The following is a 19109-nucleotide window of genomic DNA, read 5'->3' as shown; positions in this document are numbered from 1 at the left end:
ATTGCATAAGTGAGGAATGTAGTGTTGGTGAGCTAAAGAGTTTCTTACCAGAGGGTATTGCATTGGGACTATTTGAGAAGCCCTTACTATTAATTAGGCTAAGACATGTTTTAAGAAGTCTGTTTTAATATGTGGCACCTATTTTGTTTTGAATTTGGAAGACTTCTCGAAACAAAGTTCCTTCCTGAAGCTCGATGGTGGTGGCACACGCCTTTAATCCTAGCATTCCGGAGGCAGAGGCAGATAAATCTCTGAGTTGGAGACCAGCCTAGTCTACAGAGAGAGAGAAACCCTGTGGGGATGTTTATTGAGAACTGTGTATAATGTATATTGTAAAAAGTAAGATATTTATATGCTAACTTTTCTTTCTTTAATACAGGAGTGGGTAGGACAAGTGGAAATAAGTGCCCTTTCTCTTATGTACAGGTAAACTGTCAAACTCTTAAAACAATAAAAATAAAATAACTAGAAAATTAGTATATTACAACTAAAAATTTTAAAATGCAAAGCTGTTTTATACCTCAGTTGGGAAAGAGCTTCTATAAGGCTTTTTGTCTGTTTATAAGTTGCATCAGTTGGAGTTCAGTGGCTAGATACCAATGTTTAAATGTTTTAATTCTCGAGGGACTTTTGAAAAAGGCACTGAAAAAAAAATGTTTGACTGTGTCCTAAAAACTATTGCTTACCAGCTTTATAGAGAAAGGGCTTACTCTCCGAGCCAGTAGCATTGAATGGCCCCAGAAGAAAGCTCAAGTTTCTGTGGGTGCCAGGTTTCCTTTTAGAATTAATCTGAAGTTATTTATGTTGTATATCTTACATGTGAATTAATTGGAGATTTTATCTTTTGGAAACGATACTGCTGGTATTTTATAGTGCAATTATTTCCTTTTTTTTTTTTTCCTGCTCTATCTTCAGTGCCTAGAATATTGCCTGATGTGTAGATTAATGAACAAATCAATGAAATACAAGTTTTAAAAAGTAATATCTGAGTTTTATTTTCAGGAAAGATTTTGTAATATATCAGGAGCCAAATGTTTCTCCTTCACAAGTAACTGAAAATAATTTTCCTGAAAAGGTAAGAATTTTTTGAAATACTTAAAAAATATGTAAGTAAAAGAGCTGCTTAATTGCTACCTTGACCTCTTAAGCTATACTTTTAAATGGCTCTTGAAATATTGCTATATGAAAGCTACTGTTTTTTAAAATTAGTTGAGTCATATTTTTAAAAAATGTCTGTCTGTGTGACATGATATTAAGTGACTCCTTGTGAAAGTTAGCTCTGCTTTGTGCTCAGACGTAACTGGTGATTCTCCTTCCCATTGTAAAGGTAATTTTAGAAGTAGCAGTATCACTGCATTGTGGGGTCATGAAGTAGAAACAGTGGGAAAGTTTGTGAAGCCTAGAAAGAGAACAACCGGAAAAAAAAAAAAAAAAAAAAAAAAAAAGAAAACAACCAGCTGATTCACTGTAAGAGAATTTTATTTTAGTGGAATTATGCAGACCATTGTGAAGGACACTGTGTGCTAGTTGTGTTTAAGAGGGGGAGAGGAAGTGAGGAAATGCTATAGTTTAATGAGGGGGTATTTAGGGGAGGAGGAGGGGAGGAGTGGTTGTTCATGGGACTTGACCTGAGATTTCCATCTGCAGTGTTTTTGGGCTGTGGCATGTTTCAAACAGTATTGTAGATTTCTTTGTGTAGGGTAATCAGTTACTTAGGAAACACTTAAAGCTGACAAGCAGGAAAAGCTTACCTTTGATTCACTCAGAAGTGAGCATTGTTATGGTTTAGAATATTTTCTTTCCGATCCCTTCCTCCTTTTTCTTTTCCTTCCCTCTTCCTTCCCTCTGATTCATCTCTTCCCCTTTCCTCTTCCACTTCTCCCTCTTCCCCCTTTCCTTCTCTCCTCCCTCTTTTTTCCCAAAGTCTTGCTGTGAAGCACATGTTGAACCCCAATTCTTAATACTGCTATGATATAGGTGTGCATCACTAAACTTAACTTGGAATGACTTCTTACAATTTTTAGAAAACATTTATTTTCCTTTTATGTGTATGTGTGTGGGTATGTGCATGAGAGTGCAAGTGCTCAGAGGCCAGAGGTGTCAGATCCCTGGAGCTGGATACAAGTGGTTGTGAGCTGCCAGATGTGGGTGTTGGGAGACAATCTTGGGTTCTTTGCAAGAGCAGCAAGGTGCTCTTGACCACCAAAGCATCTCAACAGTTCAACTTTCTTGTTCTTTACATAGCTGAATCATATGTGATTATTTTTTTGAGACATTCTCTTTATGTAGACCCTCTTCTGCCTTGAGATCCTCCTGCCTCAGCCTCCCTAAATACTGGGATTACAGATGTTTGCAGCCACTTGTGACTACTTACTGTGTCTGTTTTTTGTAGTTCTATAAACATTTTCAGAATGGACATGGTGGTGCTTACCTATAATCCTAGCCCTGGAGAGGTGGGAACAGGAGGATCAGGACTTTCAAGGCCAGTTTCCACTATACAGTGAGTTTGAGGCCAGTCTGGGATACATAAGATTCTGTCTCAAAAAACAAAAAACAAAACACCAGAGAGAACTTAGCAATGTAAGTGCTGATCACTGTCCGGCTTTTCACCATAATGTGGAGTACCTACCGTAAGTGACAACATTGGAGCTTTGTTTCTGAAATATGGTTTTGAAAGTGAGTGATTTAGAGGCTTTGGAACCACAGTTTATTTTGTGAATGTTAAATGTATGATTGACTGAAATGTTGCTTACTTTCTCTTCAGGTGTTACTGTGTTTTTCAAATGGAAATCATTATGATATTGTCTATCCTATAACGTATAAAGATAGTTCTGCTATGTGTCAGTGTAAGTATCCTCTTGTGTTCATATAGGAATTATAGCCTAAGCTACACAGCCTTAGTTATGATTTGTAATGATTTTTCAAGTTGTTAATGTATAGCTTGAAAATCTAGGTGACTGAACAAATGTGACATTTGACTGTATTTTTTTTAAAAGGAGGGTCTCCACCCTTGGCACTGTAGAGGTTTTGGGCCAGAGTCTTCTGTTGGGGTGTTTCCCTGTGCTTTGTAGGATGTTTACTGCACCCTGGTCTCTACCCAGTTGATATCAATAACATTTGCTACCCCATTGGCATCCAATTTCTATAGGTTTTCCCAAATATTTCCCGGTTGACTGAATTCCCCTCCCTTCCACACATGTATGAATATTGTTTTAGGAGGAGAGAAATGGTCCCTCCTGCTTTTAGTGTCTTTTCCTCACGAGCGGTAGTGTTGTACATAATTGCTTTCTTATTTTTCCTTTGTGTTCTTTGAGGCAGGGTCCATATAGCCTTGACTAAAAACCACCTGCCTCTCCCTCCCAATTACTGGGATTAGGCATGCAGCACCACACCCAACGTTTTCTCTAGTCTTAGTGACCCGTAAAAGTAGGAGTGTAAACATTTTGAACGTACATGTTATGTTTTTGAGGTGAGAATATTTAGCTCTTTTTTGGGCCGCATCTCCCCCTTTCCTAGCTAGTCAAAGTCAGGACATTTCAGCTTTGGGAAAGAAGCCTTTGTAGACTGCCTTCCCTGTACTGACGAGGTGATTCTGAGGCTTTAGCGCCTCTTACCCAGAATCTGAGAGACAGATGGTCTGTGAGAAGCACTGTGGGGATCCATTAGATGGTGAGCATGAACTTAGTGCACTCAGGAAGTAAGTGCATTCATTGTAATAAAATAAATGAGTTTTACAGTTCATGTGTTTTTGAATTTTTGTTAAACTTTTTGGTAAACTATATTTCCCTGTTTTTATAACTTTTAAATTGACCAAATTAATCTAAATATTCTTTCCTTCAGGGATGATTAAGAATATATTTTTGTGTGAGTGTGCCTATTATATTTGTATGTATGGGTATATATATATGCATGTGAAAAACAGGTCAACCTTCATTCTTGCCCCCTGCCCCCTCTTGTTACGTATGCATGAGTATAAAATGTGTGCATGAGTATAAAATGTGGGGGGTGGACAGTGAGTGATAGGCTTGAGGTCAGCATTGGATATCCTTGATGTCTCTCCAGCTTACATTTTGAGACAGAATCTCTCTGAATCTGGCTGGAGCTCACCTTTTTTGGCCAGACTGCCTGGCCAGCAACACTGGAGCAGCTCCTCTCTCCACCTACTGGTGCTAGGATAATAAGCACATAGTGCCACACCTGGCTTTTTATATGAGTGCTGTGATCCAAACTGTGCTCTTAATGCTTACATGCCAAGCATTTACCAATTGAGCTATCTTTCAAATCCTTAAGAATATATTTTCGGGCCGGGCGGTGGTGGCGCATGCCTTTAATCCCAGCACTCGGGAGGCAGAGCCAGGCGGATCTCTGTGAGTTCGAGGCCAGCCTGGTCTCCAAAGTGAGTTCCAGGAAAGGCGCAAAGCTACACAGAGAAACCCTGTCTCGAAAAACCAAAAAAAAAAAAAAAAAAAAAAAAAAAAAAGAATATATTTTCTAGGTATCTTTTAGTGCATTATGTAAATTTAAAATAGGAAGCCAGATTACAGTGAACACTCTCCAGCGTGTTTTATAGAAACCTGAAGAGTACTTTATCTAATGTACTGGTTACCAGGAAAAGTGGGAAACCCAAGTCTTCTATTTCTACAAACTTAATTCTGCTTCATGTTTTTCTATCCCAAACCTTTGGGTTAGGCCTTTTGTGTGACATCCCTAAGCCTGTAGATGGAAAATGGTAGTACTTCATGTGCTGGAATCAAATGGGAGGACAGAACAAGCTTAAGTATAGTGTGTGGAATGAAGTATTGCTCACAATGTGTTTTTCACTTTTCCTGTCATGTTTGCATCATAGAGCTGATACTTTTTGTGTTTTAAAAAATGTATTCTAAAGCATGACTTCAAACTTATTGTGCACAGACAAAAATTTCTGTTGCTTTCTAGGTATCTTTTGGATTAAATGGTGCTATTGACTGTAAGGGTTTGTATATACCTACTAAGAAGTTTGGAAGCCTGAGCAGTACTGTCCTACTTTTCTGTTTTCAAAACATGCATATAATGTTGCATACTGTGCCTCTTCAATTGCAGCTCTCCTTTATGAATTGCTGTATGAGAAGGTATTTAAAACTGATGTTAGTAAAATCATGATGGGACTAGAGACCTCTGAAGTGGCTGATGAGAGCAACAGTGAAATATCAGATTCTGAGGATGACAGCTGCAAGTAAGATACATTTCAGTCTTTCTAGTGTCACGTGAGGACAGTTTCCATGTGGTAAGGTATAGTCATAAAACACTGATCTGCAGTAAAGTTTCTTCATTGCTGCCATGAATTTGACCTAGTTTCTATGATGGGAGCGTCTTTGAAGGTTGTTTTAGTTAATGCAAATTTGTTTGTATGTAATTAATACACACATGGAATAGATTTGATCTACCTGTAATTTTACATTGTAAAATTGTAAAGTTAACTATCGGTTTTACATATCCAGGGATGGAAGAATGTTTTGATCTTTATGACCTTTCTGTAGTTTACTTCCTTTGCTTCTGCCAATTCTTTTTAGAATAAGGAGTATTTCAGTGTGGTGTTATGTGAGATAATCCCTCAAGGTTACAGATAAGAGTCACTGAGGCAACTTAGATGGTTAAGATTATCAGCCCTGGACATCCAGGCATAGTTTTGGACATTGGCATGTTTTCAGTCTATGGTGTTTTTTTTTTGTTTTTTTTTGTTTTTTTTGCTAACTAGATAGATTAGGGGCATATGTAAATTCTCTAAAGAAGCCTCAGTAGCATGAAATGATGGTATTTCAGTGTTTCCGGGAAGAGGACAGTTTGAGAGTTACATGAGAGCATGTAAGGTAAATATAGTTTCATTGTACATTGTGTATTAATTTATGATGTTATGCCTGTCTAAAATATTAAGAAGCTTATCTTTTATGAAAGTCTTGTATTACATTCCTGTTGAAGCATGAAAACATGGCCGTACATGTGACACTAGAGATAGAGACAGACTTGAGATTGACAGGATGCCTAGTTCTCACAAATACGCCTTGAAATGTATGTGTCTGTTGATGTGGACTTCAGACTTTTTCCTTTTTTCCGTGCTAGGGAGTGAATTCAGAGTCTTAAACATCTAGGCAAGGCACTATACCAGCAAACTGTGTCCTCTAGTGGATCCGTGTTTGTTTTTAGTTTTTTTTTTTTTTTTCTGACAAAAATAAATTACTGTGTGAGTATGTGGTGAGTGTGTACAGATATATGCAGAGGCCAAGGTGTCAGATTCCTTGTTGCTAGAGTTTTGGGTCCTTGTGAGCCTCCTGACTAGGTTCTGGGTACTGAACTTGGAGCTTCTGCAAGAGCAGTATGGGAATCTTAAAACCACTGGACCATCTCTCTGACCCTTGTTTTGTTTCTGAGGCGGGGTCTAGGTATTCCTGGAGCCTACTGTGTAGCTAAGAGTGACTTAAGCCCCTGATTGTCTGTCTTCACCTCCCAAGTGCTTGCATTCCAGTGTGTGTCATCAGGCTTGGCTTCTAGGAGTTTATTGAATTAAAATTTTCTGATTTGGACTGAAGAGTTGACCAATTATTTATACTTGAGAAGTGTTTGCTGTTGTCAGTTTTGTCTTAACATATGTTGACGATATACGTGCACAAATAGAAGTTGCCCCTCTTCTCTCCAGACACGGCCTGATCCAGATGTGTTAGTAAGCAGAGAAATTGAGGGGATGGCTAGATTATTTTAACTTCCACTTAGAGTGGGAGAGCCTTTAAACCTGTCTCTTGAATGTTGTAGATGTTTGAAGTGTTATAGAAGCAAATCCAGGATGTGACTCTGGACATAGGGACTGGTAAGCTGGAGAAGTTTACCTGGGAAGGGGAGCAGGCGTGTGTGTGTGTGTGTGTGTGTGTGTGTGTGTGTGTGTGTGTGTGTGTGTTTGTGCTTGGTTTCCCTTTTGTACTGCTCTTGAAATGTAGCTTACCTTTTTATTATATTAAAATTGCTTTAGCTGTGTGTGTATATATATTTTACATTATATATAATGTACATGTGTTGTAATATATACACATACTAAAATTGCTTTAGCTATATACACATATCTCTATATATGCAGCTAGACATTGAGTGCTTGCTTAGCATGTGAGAGCCCCTGAGTGTGAGTCTCCCTTTTTGTCACATTGGTTTTAAGAGAGGACAAACACTGTATAACCTTGTTGAGGCAAGATCAATTTAGTGAGGTAATTAGGAGGAAAGAGGTGTAATATGCAATATGTAATATGGATTGTTTCACGTTCATGTTGATGGGTCTTGAAGTGTACTTGGAATGATGAGCGACTTCTGGTCTAGACTTCAGGTTCTTGCTCCCTTTAGTCAATATTTGGAGGGTTTTTTTTGAAACCTAGAGGTTGATTTCTTGAGTAGGACAGAAAGGTAGATACTATAGGGGCTACATAGAACCTTTTCATCTTGAGACTCTTGGCCACTTGGGGCTCCTTGTGTGTGCTGTTCCTCTGCATGGAAATCTAGATATGATGTACTGTCTTGTTACTGTCTTTATTCAAAGGCATCTATTTCAGCAAGGCCTCCCTCTCCCACTTTGTATTTTATCTTACATTGCTGTGCTTAGTAGCTCTTATGTACTGGTTCCTTGTCTAGTTTTGTTTACTTTTACTGGATTGTATGGGCACAGTTCTTATCTCTCGTTCCCTGCTTAGATTTAGCAGTCTAAGAATGCATAGTGAGCAGCACATAGTAGGCTCTCATACTTGTAGAGTAGATGAATGAAGTGAGCTGATGATAGTTCTTTAGTTGTACTGAGGAATAGGAAATATTTCTTAGAAAAAGATTGGTTATGACTTTAGACATTGGTTAAAATTGTTTTTTTATTAAAAATTGTTTTTTATTATAAATGTTATAATTTGGTTAAAACAGTTCTTTTAAAACTTTAATACTTACTAAAATTTTATGTTGAATCTTTTGTAGATGGTTATTCTACTCACTCAAACATTGCATCCTGCCACCCCCATTTTTATTTATTTTTTAAGTCAGTAAGAATTAGTAAGTCTGATTTTTATAGATGCGCACATACACTTGAGTAACATATACTTACATATACTAAAACTTAACTTACTGGAGACTCACATTTTGGTATGTAGCTGATTTGAGTATTTTAGTAGAGGTTAAAAGTTGATTACATTATGCCGGGCAGTGGTGGCGCACGCCTTTAATCCCAGCACTCGGGAGGCAGAGCCAGGCGGATCTCTGTGAGTTCGAGGCCAGCCTGGTCTACCAAGTGAGTTCCAGGAGAGGCGCAAAGCTACACAGAGAAACCCTGTCTCGAAAAACCAAAAAAAAAAAAAAAAAAAAAAAAGTTGATTACATTAAAAGTGTACACCTTTAATCTCAGCACTCAGGAGGCAGAGGCAGGCGAATCACTGAGTTCCAGGCCAGCCTGGTCTACAATGTGCATTCCAGGACAGCCAGAGCTGTTACACAGAGAAACCTTGTCTCAAAACAAAACAAAAAAGAGGTTGATTACATGCAGCTACATTTTCCGTTTCTTAATTATGTGTTTTTGTTCCTTTATAGGAGTAAGAGTACTGCTGCTACTGATGTGAATGGATTTAAGCCTTCATCCAGTGAGGTATTTTTAACTTTAATATGTAAAGAGCCACAATTTCGGTCATCTTCTGTAGTTGGGGTTACTTTGTTTTTAAGAAACTTACTTGGGGGAGCTGATTGCTGAGACCTAGGGCTAAAGCTAGGAGATTGAAAATGAAGACCTCCAAGGCACTCACTGCCTGTTTCTCCAGTTCTGATCTTTTCCTTTACCGGGGTCTAATCAGGCCTTCGTCTCCCTCCCTCTCAAGTAGACCAGAGGCCCCATCTTAAACAGCCTTCCTGCAGCAGCTCCCCTCACCAGGTGGCCAGACTGGAATTCCAGACCAGTGTTGTTTCCAGGACACTGACACAGCTGCCCAGTTCATTGGGCTGGGGCTGCCACAGTTAGTGTGGCTGGATCGGGGCTGGCATTGCAACAATGTTTGGTAGCTTGATTATTGGGTAGGCCAGGAACCCATCTCAAGCAGCAGTTCTTCTCCCATGCCATTCTGGGCTTTGTCCTGTCTGGGGCCAGGGGGCTCTTGTGTTTGATGGTCATGTGAGGCTCCATGGGGTCACCCAGCTGTCCCTGCTGCTTTGCCTCCATGCCAGTCCTGGTGCTGGAGTGTGCTAAGCTTTAGCATTAAACAGCGTTTCTCTTAAAACAAAACACAACACTTATTTCCTGCTCCCTTCTTTTTTTCTTAAGGTCTTTTGTTGTTTTGCTTTTGTGCATTTTTTTCTTAAGTTTTTTTGTTGTTTTGCTTTTGTGCATATTTGGAACAATGTTTTAAAAACATTTCTGTGTTGATTGGACTTCTGACGTTATTTAGAACCCAGAGAACGATGGGAACGTGGCTGACCTTCCTTTGTCCAGAAAGGTTCTTAAGTCGCTCAACCCAGCAGTCTATAGAAATGTGGAGTATGAAATTTGGCTGAAGTCCAAACAAGGTGAATTAAACATGAATCTTCTGTAAAATGCCTTGTAGCACCTAAAAATAATGAGGTAAAGTTGGTATTTTATTGTATTTTTTTCTTCTTCTTTTTAAACAGCTCAACAAAAACGTGATTATTCTATTGCTGCTGGATTACAGTATGAAGTTGGAGATAAATGCCATGTAAGTGATTTCTACTAAAAGAGAAAATGACTTTACCTTATTTTCTAAAGGAACCACCAACTAAAATTTGACTGTTTTTAATCTGGATTTTATAATTCATTTATCCTAAATACAAGTAGAATCATCTTAATGCTGAAATTTGTATGTTTGTAAAACCGTGTGTGTGTATGTGTGTGTGTGTGTGTGTGTGTGTGTGTGTGTGTTTGTCGTTTTTTGGTGGTGGTGGTTTGTTTTGTTTTTGAGACAGTGTCTCACTGTATAGTCCTGGCTGGTCTGGAGCTCTGTAGACCAACCAAGCTGGCCTAGAGTTCACAAAGATCCTCCTGCCTCTGCCTCCTAAGTGCTGGATCTTTGTCCATTTTATTTGAATACATTTTAATTGAAATCTTAAGGAACTGAAATGATATATGGGTGACATATTTACTCAAGTATGTAGGATATACTTGAAACTTTTGATAGAAATAGCCTTTTACAAGGTTGGTGAGACTGAATGTGGTCGTGTCTACTTTTAATCTCAGCACTTGGGAGGTAGGGGCAAGAAAGTTTCTTTGAGTTCAAGGCCAGCCTGGTCTGCATATTGAGTTCTAGACCAGCGAGGGTTACAAAGTAAGCCCCTCTCTCAAAAACAAAATAAAACAAAACAAAAGGACTAGCAAGATGGCTCAGCTGATAAGAGCCCTTGCTCCTCTTTTGGAGATCCTGAGTTTGATTCTTAGTACCCACACTAGGAAGCTTAAAGCTGCATGTTCCAACTCCAAGGAGTCTTGTGTCCTCTTCTGGCTTCTGCTAGCACTCCATAGGTGGCAGAAACCCACACTCAACAATTTAAAACATTTAAAATTTACTCAACAATTTAAGACATTTAAAATTAACCCTTAAAAATCTTTCTTATTTAAAATTAGCCTTTAAAATGTTTTTTTTTTTTTTTTTTTTCTTGTAAAACTCTTGAGAAAAGCAGTGTCCTGTCGTGATTAATGAGGAATGAGATGTCAACTCAGGACTCTGATAACACTTTAGAAAAGTATGGGTCTGTGTAGAGGAGAGCTGTGTTTACTATGCTGTCTTATCTGATGTAGTCATTGGCCAATGCACAGGTCATTGTGTGCAGTTGGCCTTGAAGAAACGTCCAGGCATCCTTATTCCCATCATTATTCACAATTAGCTACTATTGTCAGTGGGGATGATAAGGAACAGTTGAAGCATCTCTAAAATGAGCAAAAAAATCACTGCTTTTTACATGTTTTAGTGTCATATGAATGAGAAAATGGTAGTAATAATAGTTCTTTCATTTGTGGAATGGCTGCTGTGTAGACTGCTGTCCACTGTATGATATATCTCCCCAGTGCATCTCCAGGCATCCTCTATTATATTATATTGATTACCATTACTATTGTATTGATTACTGTTATTAGCTCCAATTTGCATATGAGCAAACAGTGTAAGTGAATTTACCAAGGTTATTGCTAGTCAGTGGAAAGGCCAGGCCTGGAGATTCAAAGCCAGAATAGATTGACAGTTGTTGATTATTGTTTCTTGAAGTATTGAGAATAATTCAAAAGATTTTGACAGAGTAAATAGTCTACTTAGGTAGAGAGGTATGGCATCTTAAGGAGACAGAATCTGTTGTACCCACTTCTGTATTATTTTGTTTTTCCAAATAAATGCTTATATTTTCTTTGGTTAAAGAGAGTACACATTTAAAATTAGGTGTCTGATTTTTCTTTCTGGTGTTCAACAGGTTAGATTGGATCATAATGGAAAATTTTCTAATGCAGACATTCATGGGGTTCACTCTGAAAATGGACCAGTTTTATCTGAAGAACTGGGGAAAAAGTACGTATTTTTCAACTGAAGTGTTTGCTACATCTTTGATTTAGCATGTTACAAATATGAATACTGGTTTGCTTACAAAGGAACTGATTTTGAACCTGGGTATGGCAGATATCTTGTTCAAGGCCAGCTTGGTCTACATAGAGGTCCAGGGCAGCCAGGGGTACACAGACCCTATCTCAAAAAAACAAAAACAAAAAGCAAGCAAACAACAACAACAATAACAACAACCCCAACTAACCAAACAAAACAGAATAAAGAACAACAAAACCAGGGACTGAATTTGAATCTCTAATGTCTACATAAAAGCCAGGCATGGCTGTGTGTACCTGTAACACCAGTGTTGGACAGCAAAGGTAGGTGAATCCCAGGTGCTCAACTAGCCACGTAAAATGAGCTTCAGGTACATTGAGGCTGTGCCTTGAAAACCTGGTAGAGACATACACATGTACAGCATATCACAAGCAGCACACATGCACACATCCCTAGAAAAAGAAAAATGAAGAGTTTGAATCGAATGTTTTGCTTGCTGATACACTTTACAAAATTCTAGTTAATTTAATGGCTGCAGTTTAAAATATGTTCTTCACCAAAAGCAATCGGAAGTTGGTGAGTTTATAAAGTAGGGACTTTGAGAACAGGTACCATATTCCTTCCTATTTCCTTAGTGCTGTGTTGTGTGCAATCTGTCATTTGTTAGTGACTGGGTGTGGCGGTGGACACCTTTAACCCCAGCACTCAGGCCAGCCTGATTTACAGAATTTGTTCATGTGAACTGGGGCTGCATAGTGAGACTTTGTTTAAAGAATGTCTGCATTGTCAGGTAGAATAGAAAGATATATTGACTTACCACAGTGTCATTTTTAGTGCACCTTTTGTGAAGTTACTGCCGCCTTTACTAGAGGAAAAGGTAATAAATGACACCTTAACCTTTACTAAAAAAAAAATTTAAATATATATGATTGTAAAGTATATAGCACAGCGAGCTCTACCTAATATAACCATCACTACTTCCCTATATTTTATTTTATTTCATTTGGCTTTTTTGAGACAGGGTTTCTCTGTATCCCTGGCTATTCTTGAGCTTACTCTGTAAATCAGGCTGGCCTCAAATTCAGGGATCTGCCTATCTCTGCCTCCAGAGTGCTGGGATTAAAGGAGTGTGCCACCACACCCAGCCCTTACGTAGTAATTTTTATCAACTTTTTTTTGTTTCGTTTTGTTTTGTTTTTTGTTTTGAAGTAACAGCTCATTTTGTTGCACTGGCGGGCTTGAAAGGTGATATGTAGATCAGGTTGGCCTCACAGAAATAGACCTGAATCTGTCTCTGGGAGGGCCAGGATTAAGGGTGTGTAATTGCTTGGCTCAGTTTAACCTTTCTCTCTCAAAGAAATACAAATATTTGTTTTTTGGGACTTGTCTTACATAAACCTAGCTGTTTTAGAACTCACTAATGTAGACCAGGCTGGCTACTGAACTCAGAGATTAAAGGCATGTGCTAGTATGACTGGCTTTTTTTTTTTTTTTTGGTTTTTTGAGGCTGGGTTTCTCTGTGTAGCTTTGTGCCTTTCTTGGAACTCACTCTGTAGCCCAGGCTGGCCTCGAACTCACAGAGATCCGCCTGCCTCTGCCTCCCGAGTGCTGGGATTAAAGGTGTGCGCCACCACTGCCCGCCTTAAAATGATTCTTATAGATGTACCTATTTTATGTGGATGAGTGTTTTGCCTGCATATTAAGTGCAGTGCATGCGTGTCTGCTGCCTGAGGAGGCCAGAAAAGAGTATCAGATCCTCTAGCACTGGAGTTAGGACCATTGTGAGTCACTATGTGGATACTTAGAATTGGACCCAAGTCCTTTAGAAGAGCAGCCAGTGCTCTTAATCACTGAGCCATCTCTCCAGCCTGTGTTTTAGTGATTGTTTTAGTTCTTACTGAGATTATTTGACATTACTAACAAACACTTTCATTTATTTTGAAGACATACACCGAAGAACCTCAAGCCGCCTCCCCCAGAAAGCTGGAACACAGTGTCAGGAAAGAAGATGAAAAAACCTAATTCTGGACAAAATTTCCATTCAGGTAAATTCAGATCAAGTTCTTTTTAGTATTATGATAGTTGTTTACGCCAGGGAAATTGTGAGATCTTTTTGTATTTTCCACAGATACGGATTACAGAGGGCCAAAGAATCTAAGCAAGCCAATAAAAGCCCCATCAGCACTACCTCCTCGACTACAGCATCCTTCAGGTGTAAAACAGCATGTATTCTCTAGTCATTCTTCAGGGTCCCAGTCTCAAAAATCCTCCAATGAGCATAAGAATCTAAGTAGGACACCCTCACAGACCATAAGGTAACCTTTCCTAATTCAAGAGGAGTAGAAGTCATGACAGGCATTGTATGTGCTCTATTATATTAATTTTTTTCTTTTAGTTACAACTTCTTATTCATACTTGTTTGTAATGTAGTCTTGAAAAGTATTGTCAGGTGGTGGCGGCGGCGCATGCCTTTAATCCCAGCACTTGGGAGGCAGAGGCAGGCGGATCTCTGTGAGTTCGAGGACAGCCAGGGCTATACAGAGAAGCCCTGTCTCTAAAGCCAAGAAAGAAAGAAAGAAAGAATAATGTTGTTGATAGAGTTCCTAAATGGTACAAAATAATACTATAGAGGAATCTGTGAGGAAACTGTGAGAAACTGACCCCAGGTAGTTTGTTTTAGACATATTTAAATAATTTGAAAAGCTCCCTGGTGATAAACATATGTGCACAATAAGCTTAAGACATGACTACCTTGAAATTTTTTGTGAAGTACATGTGACATCTTCCATAAGGATGGGTTCTATACATTGAGTACATGTAAACACCTTCCATAAAGATAGGTTCCGTACATTGACAAGCTCACAATAAGGGTCCTGGGGGGGTATCCTGTGTGGTTTCATCCACACAGAAGGCACAAATGTCACCAGGCTATTAACCACATCTGCTCCCAGCCTTCAGTCTCTTTAAAGGGACAGTCCTGTATGTTTAACGTTCCTCATTCCCTTAGTGCTTATCTGTGATCACAAGGACCTCTGTGTCTCCCACATCTCCCCCTTTTTATTTTTTTCTTGGTTTTTCTTGACAGGGTTTCTCTGTAGTTTTGGAGCCTGTCCTGGAACTTGCTTTGTAGGCTAGGCTGGCCTCGAACTCACAGAGATCCACCTGCCTCTGCCTCCTGAGTGCAGGGATTAAACGAGTGTGCCACCACTGCCCAGCTCCCCTTTTTAATTTTAAAGAGGAAATTGTGGCTGTAATAGAGGCCAAAGTTGAATGCTTTGCTTGCATGACTAATCCGACTAACATAGGCAAGAAGTATAAGAATAACTAACAGAGGACCAAGGAATGGGGGTGAGGAGGAGAGCCGTCTTAAACCATGATGGCCATTCAAAGGTCACTTTAGAGATTTTTTTTGTTTATCTCTATACAGATCATTAATTTATGATCATAAATAAATCATCGATAGTATGAGAAAAAATCTGACACATTAAAGCAACATGTGCCAAGAAATTGTTGGCAACCAAGATAATGCTTGAGAAACAAATTATCTGTAGGAAGTCTATTTTGTTTTTGTTTGTTTATTTATTTTTTTATATATGTATGAGTGCTTTGTTTTCATCCATACCAGAAGAGGGAATCAGATATCATTACAGATGGTTGTGAGCCACTACATGGTTGCTGGAAATTGAACTCAGGACCTCTGGAAGAGCAGCTAGTGCTCTTACCCACTGAGCCATCTCTCCAGCCCTCAGTAGGTCTATTTTGTAAAACTGTTTCCCAATTCACCCATCTCTTGATAAATTTCTGCAAATATTTTTGCTGTCATATTAGTAGTTTTACTAATCATGTAAGTTATATTTGAGACTTCTCTTTGTACTTCAGTAATCATTCTTGGAATTGGCAATAAATCCCAAGAATTTATTGTTGTGGCTGCAACATTACAGGATCCAGTAGATGGAACGAGTCATCAGTTTCAGGGAGAGCTCTTTTTCTTCTTTTTTTTGATTTTTTTTTTTTTCCCCCGAGACAGGGTTTCTCTGTGTAGTTTCGGTGCCTGACCTGGATCTTGCTCTGTAGACCAGGCTGGCCTTGAACTCACAGAGACCCGCCTGGCTCAGGGACAGCTCTTAAGGAAGGGCAGTATAAGTAGCATTTTCACAAAACTAACAAATAAAAAGAAACAAAAGGTCCATCCCAAAGGCAGTTTATCAGAGGGAAGTGCACTAAGGAGGTATATAAGCACATTTAAAGCATAAACAATGTGATTAAAAAAAAAAAAAACAAACCAAAAACCAACATTGACAGGAATATTGGAGATAGCCCTATGAATATGGGTGTGGGTGGATTCTACTTTGTCCCGTTATTTGTTCATAATACATATGAGTAACTCCTGTGCTATACATTTCTTTTTAAGAGCCCAGGAATAGGTGGGTCTCTTCTGATACAAAAATGATTGTTCTTGTTAACTGCCACATGCCAAAGTCATTGGTTATTTTCTAAACCATTGGCAACAGATAGTGCTATTGTAGGTACAATAATAACTTTAGTAATAATTCATCAGATACTGCTTTTTTTTTTTAAGATTTATTTATTAATTATGTGTACAATGTTGTGCCTTGCCTGCGTGTACGCCTGCAGGCCAGAGGAGGGCACCAGATCTCATTACAGATGGTTGTGAGCCACCATGTGGTTGCTGGGAATTGAACTCAGGACCTCTGGAAGAACAGCTAGTGCTCTTAACCGCTGAGCCATCTCTCCAGCCCCCAGATACTGCTTTTTTATCTTCAAACAACTATAGTTCCACTATCGGAGTCTTCTGAAGAGTATGTGATTATGCTCAAATCTGTGTTGCATTTAGGCTGATCATTTAGATTAGTCCAACCAAAATGTCCCCTTACTTCTGACTATATATTTGTATACAATATTGTGTCCAGACTACTGGTCCCAAAGGATAAAAACAATCCTTAGCATGGCAAAACATCACACTGCCTCCTATTATAGGTGTGCCTTTTAATCCCCACTGATAAAAGGCATTTGGATTCTGCACTCTGAAAATTAACATATAATCTAGTTAGTAAACATAACAGTAACGTTTTTGGAGTTACTAGTCAGTAGTGTTGTGTCCTTGTCTCCCCAAGGCCTTGGCTTGATAAGTTAAAGTCTTGATGCCTCTCCAAGTCATCACCTTACTCTTCCTCTTGGGGTGGTCTCTGGGATGCTGTCCTGGTCAGATGCATCAGAGTGGCAGCCATCTGAGACTTCATTCATTTTTCTGGAACGATACAAGCATAAGCTCAACCTAAAGGTAGAAGTACATCAGTCCTTTTCCATTGGTTAGTTTCTGAATCTTCCATTTAACATACTTTAGGCTCTGTCTACTTTAGGGCAAATGCATTTGAGCAGAAGCAGCCTTATCCTTTAAAGTGAAAAGAAGTTAGTGTGACTGAAGTTGTGGGATTTGGTGGATGTATATATCCCCTTTTATTTTTAAATTTGCTTTCTAAGTATTTGTTGGTGTCATTCCACATCAGCTGGACCCTGCTGAAGATTGTAGGGTATTTCAGTAACATAGTATTTCATAAATTGCAAAATTCCTTAAACTGTTTGCTAGTATAAGCAGGACCATTATCAGTTTTTAGCTGTAATGGAATCCTAGAAAGGAAATGCATAATGAGCTATTTGACAAAGTTAAGTTCTATATATGACACACTGGTATTTTCCTCTGCAGCTGACTAGTTAGGGAGAGGCATTGTACATGCCAGTGCACTCTGAGCACAATTGACAGTAGATAACCCTAGTTCAGATATCAAGGTGATAGAAAGAACCACCTGCTACTGATTATGCACTAGAAGTTTGGAATCTGTGTAAAATATACCTTCAATAAAGACTAGGCCCTTCTGAACCCCCTCTAACTTCTCCTCCAGCCAGAGTCAGACCAAGGGCAAACAGAAGTAAAAAAGAAAATCTACTTAAATTAACAATGGGCATTAACTTCTCCCATCCTTTTTTTTCCCCCCAGAGCTGAGGACCGAACCCAGGGCCTTGTGCTTGCTAGGCAAGCGCTCTACCACTGAGCTAACCCCCCCCCCCCCCAACTTCTGAAGATTTAAATGTAACCCTATTTCTATAAGATTGGGCATCTTCAAAATCTAGGGCAGTTTTAATTCTGAGCAATTTTAATTCTATTAGGAAACAGGATACTCAGAAATACTTAAGAAATAGCCCTAGAAAATCCAGAAGGAGCCCATGAAAGTGTGATACTGTAAACAGAACAAAAGATGGACAGTATCAAAGCATAACTATGGCGGAGGAACTTGCTGAAAGGCTCTAGTTGTTACTATATGACTGACAGTCTGACCTAACATTCTTAGCTGTACTAAAAATAATTGTAGGTGATATCTTGAAAATAAATCATACCGATTGCACTTCTGGTTTAATCCCTTCTGGCCACCGAGGGAATTTGAGAAACATGCAAATTTTCTTTGCATTCCTTGGCCACTGTATTAGCCAGAAGAAATATTCTAAAAACTTCCTTGATTCCAGTCTAAGACAAATTGCTAAACAGTCTTATTAATAAAAAACCTGGAGCCAGATACTAGGGTGAAAACTGAGAGATCAGAGAAGCAGAAAGAAGCCAGCCACGTTCTTACCACAAGGACATCCTCAGCCAAAGAGAGCTACTTCCTGTATACTCACACCTGTATCCTTTCTGTCTCTGCCCAGCTACATCACTTCCTCTTTCTGCCCAGCTCTATCACTTCCTGTCTGTCTGTACAGACTTCCAGACCTCCATGGTTAGTATGCCACCACGCCTGGCTCTGTTCCCAGTGTGGCTTTGAACTCACAGAGATCTGGATGAATCTTGGCCTCCCAAATGCTAGGATTAAAGATGTGTGCTACCATTGCCTGACTTCTGTGTTTAATATAGTAGCTGGCTGTTCCCTCTGATCTCCAGATAAGCTTTATTGGGGTGCACAAGTAAAATATCACCACATTCCAGTTTGCCCCTATTTTCCCATTTAAGTCCTTCCCAAGACTGTTCATATTATTTTCAAATTTTTTGTCATGCTGTACAAAATTGCAGATTTAAAAAGTGAAGTTTTAATAATCATAAATAATCTGGGTGGTGTTTGGACTCCCAGTTCCTGAAAGATCTAAATTGAGAAAGTCTCCTTCACTTTTGATGTAAAGGACATAAAATTCTTTTTGTTAATGCTGCAAGTGTACCATTGGATAGATGTGTAATTTGACTAGATATCAACAGGGAAAGCATCTACAGTCTCAGGAACAGAAAACTCACTGTATCAACCCTTTGGGAGTGGAATGTGGTAGCTTGAAAGAAAATGGCTCTCATAGGGAGTAGCACTATTAGGTGTGACTTTTTTGAAGTATGTATGGCCTTGTTGGAGGAAGTGTGTCACTATGGGGGTGGGCTTTGAGGTCTCCTATGCTCAAGCTATGCCCAGTGACACAGTTCACTTCCTGTTGCCTATGGATCAAGATGTAGATAGATCTCTCAGCTCCTCCAGCACCATGGCTGCA

The 19109-nt window shown here is 39.1% G+C and overlaps 1 protein-coding gene across 1 annotated transcript in view; it reads left to right on the top strand.

The window, feature by feature from the left end:
- The window catches only part of Otud4 (OTU deubiquitinase 4), a 51119-nt gene that overhangs the window by 16591 nt on the left and 15419 nt on the right, over window positions 1-19109 (top strand). The window contains exons 4-13 of the mRNA XM_052726980.1: window positions 380-426; window positions 1003-1075; window positions 2765-2846; window positions 5080-5212; window positions 8578-8632; window positions 9423-9540; window positions 9643-9707; window positions 11446-11540; window positions 13515-13615; window positions 13699-13885. Of these exons, the coding sequence (XP_052582940.1) occupies window positions 380-426; window positions 1003-1075; window positions 2765-2846; window positions 5080-5212; window positions 8578-8632; window positions 9423-9540; window positions 9643-9707; window positions 11446-11540; window positions 13515-13615; window positions 13699-13885 (956 nt within the window). The remainder of the gene's footprint in view (window positions 1-379; window positions 427-1002; window positions 1076-2764; window positions 2847-5079; window positions 5213-8577; window positions 8633-9422; window positions 9541-9642; window positions 9708-11445; window positions 11541-13514; window positions 13616-13698; window positions 13886-19109) is intronic.

The sequence above is a fragment of the Peromyscus californicus genome, unplaced genomic scaffold, assembly GCF_007827085.1.
Source record: "Peromyscus californicus insignis strain IS unplaced genomic scaffold, ASM782708v3 Scaffold_8__1_contigs__length_139910024, whole genome shotgun sequence".
NCBI lineage: Eukaryota > Metazoa > Chordata > Mammalia > Rodentia > Cricetidae > Peromyscus > Peromyscus californicus.
This window is presented reverse-complemented; position numbering and strand designations above follow the sequence as displayed.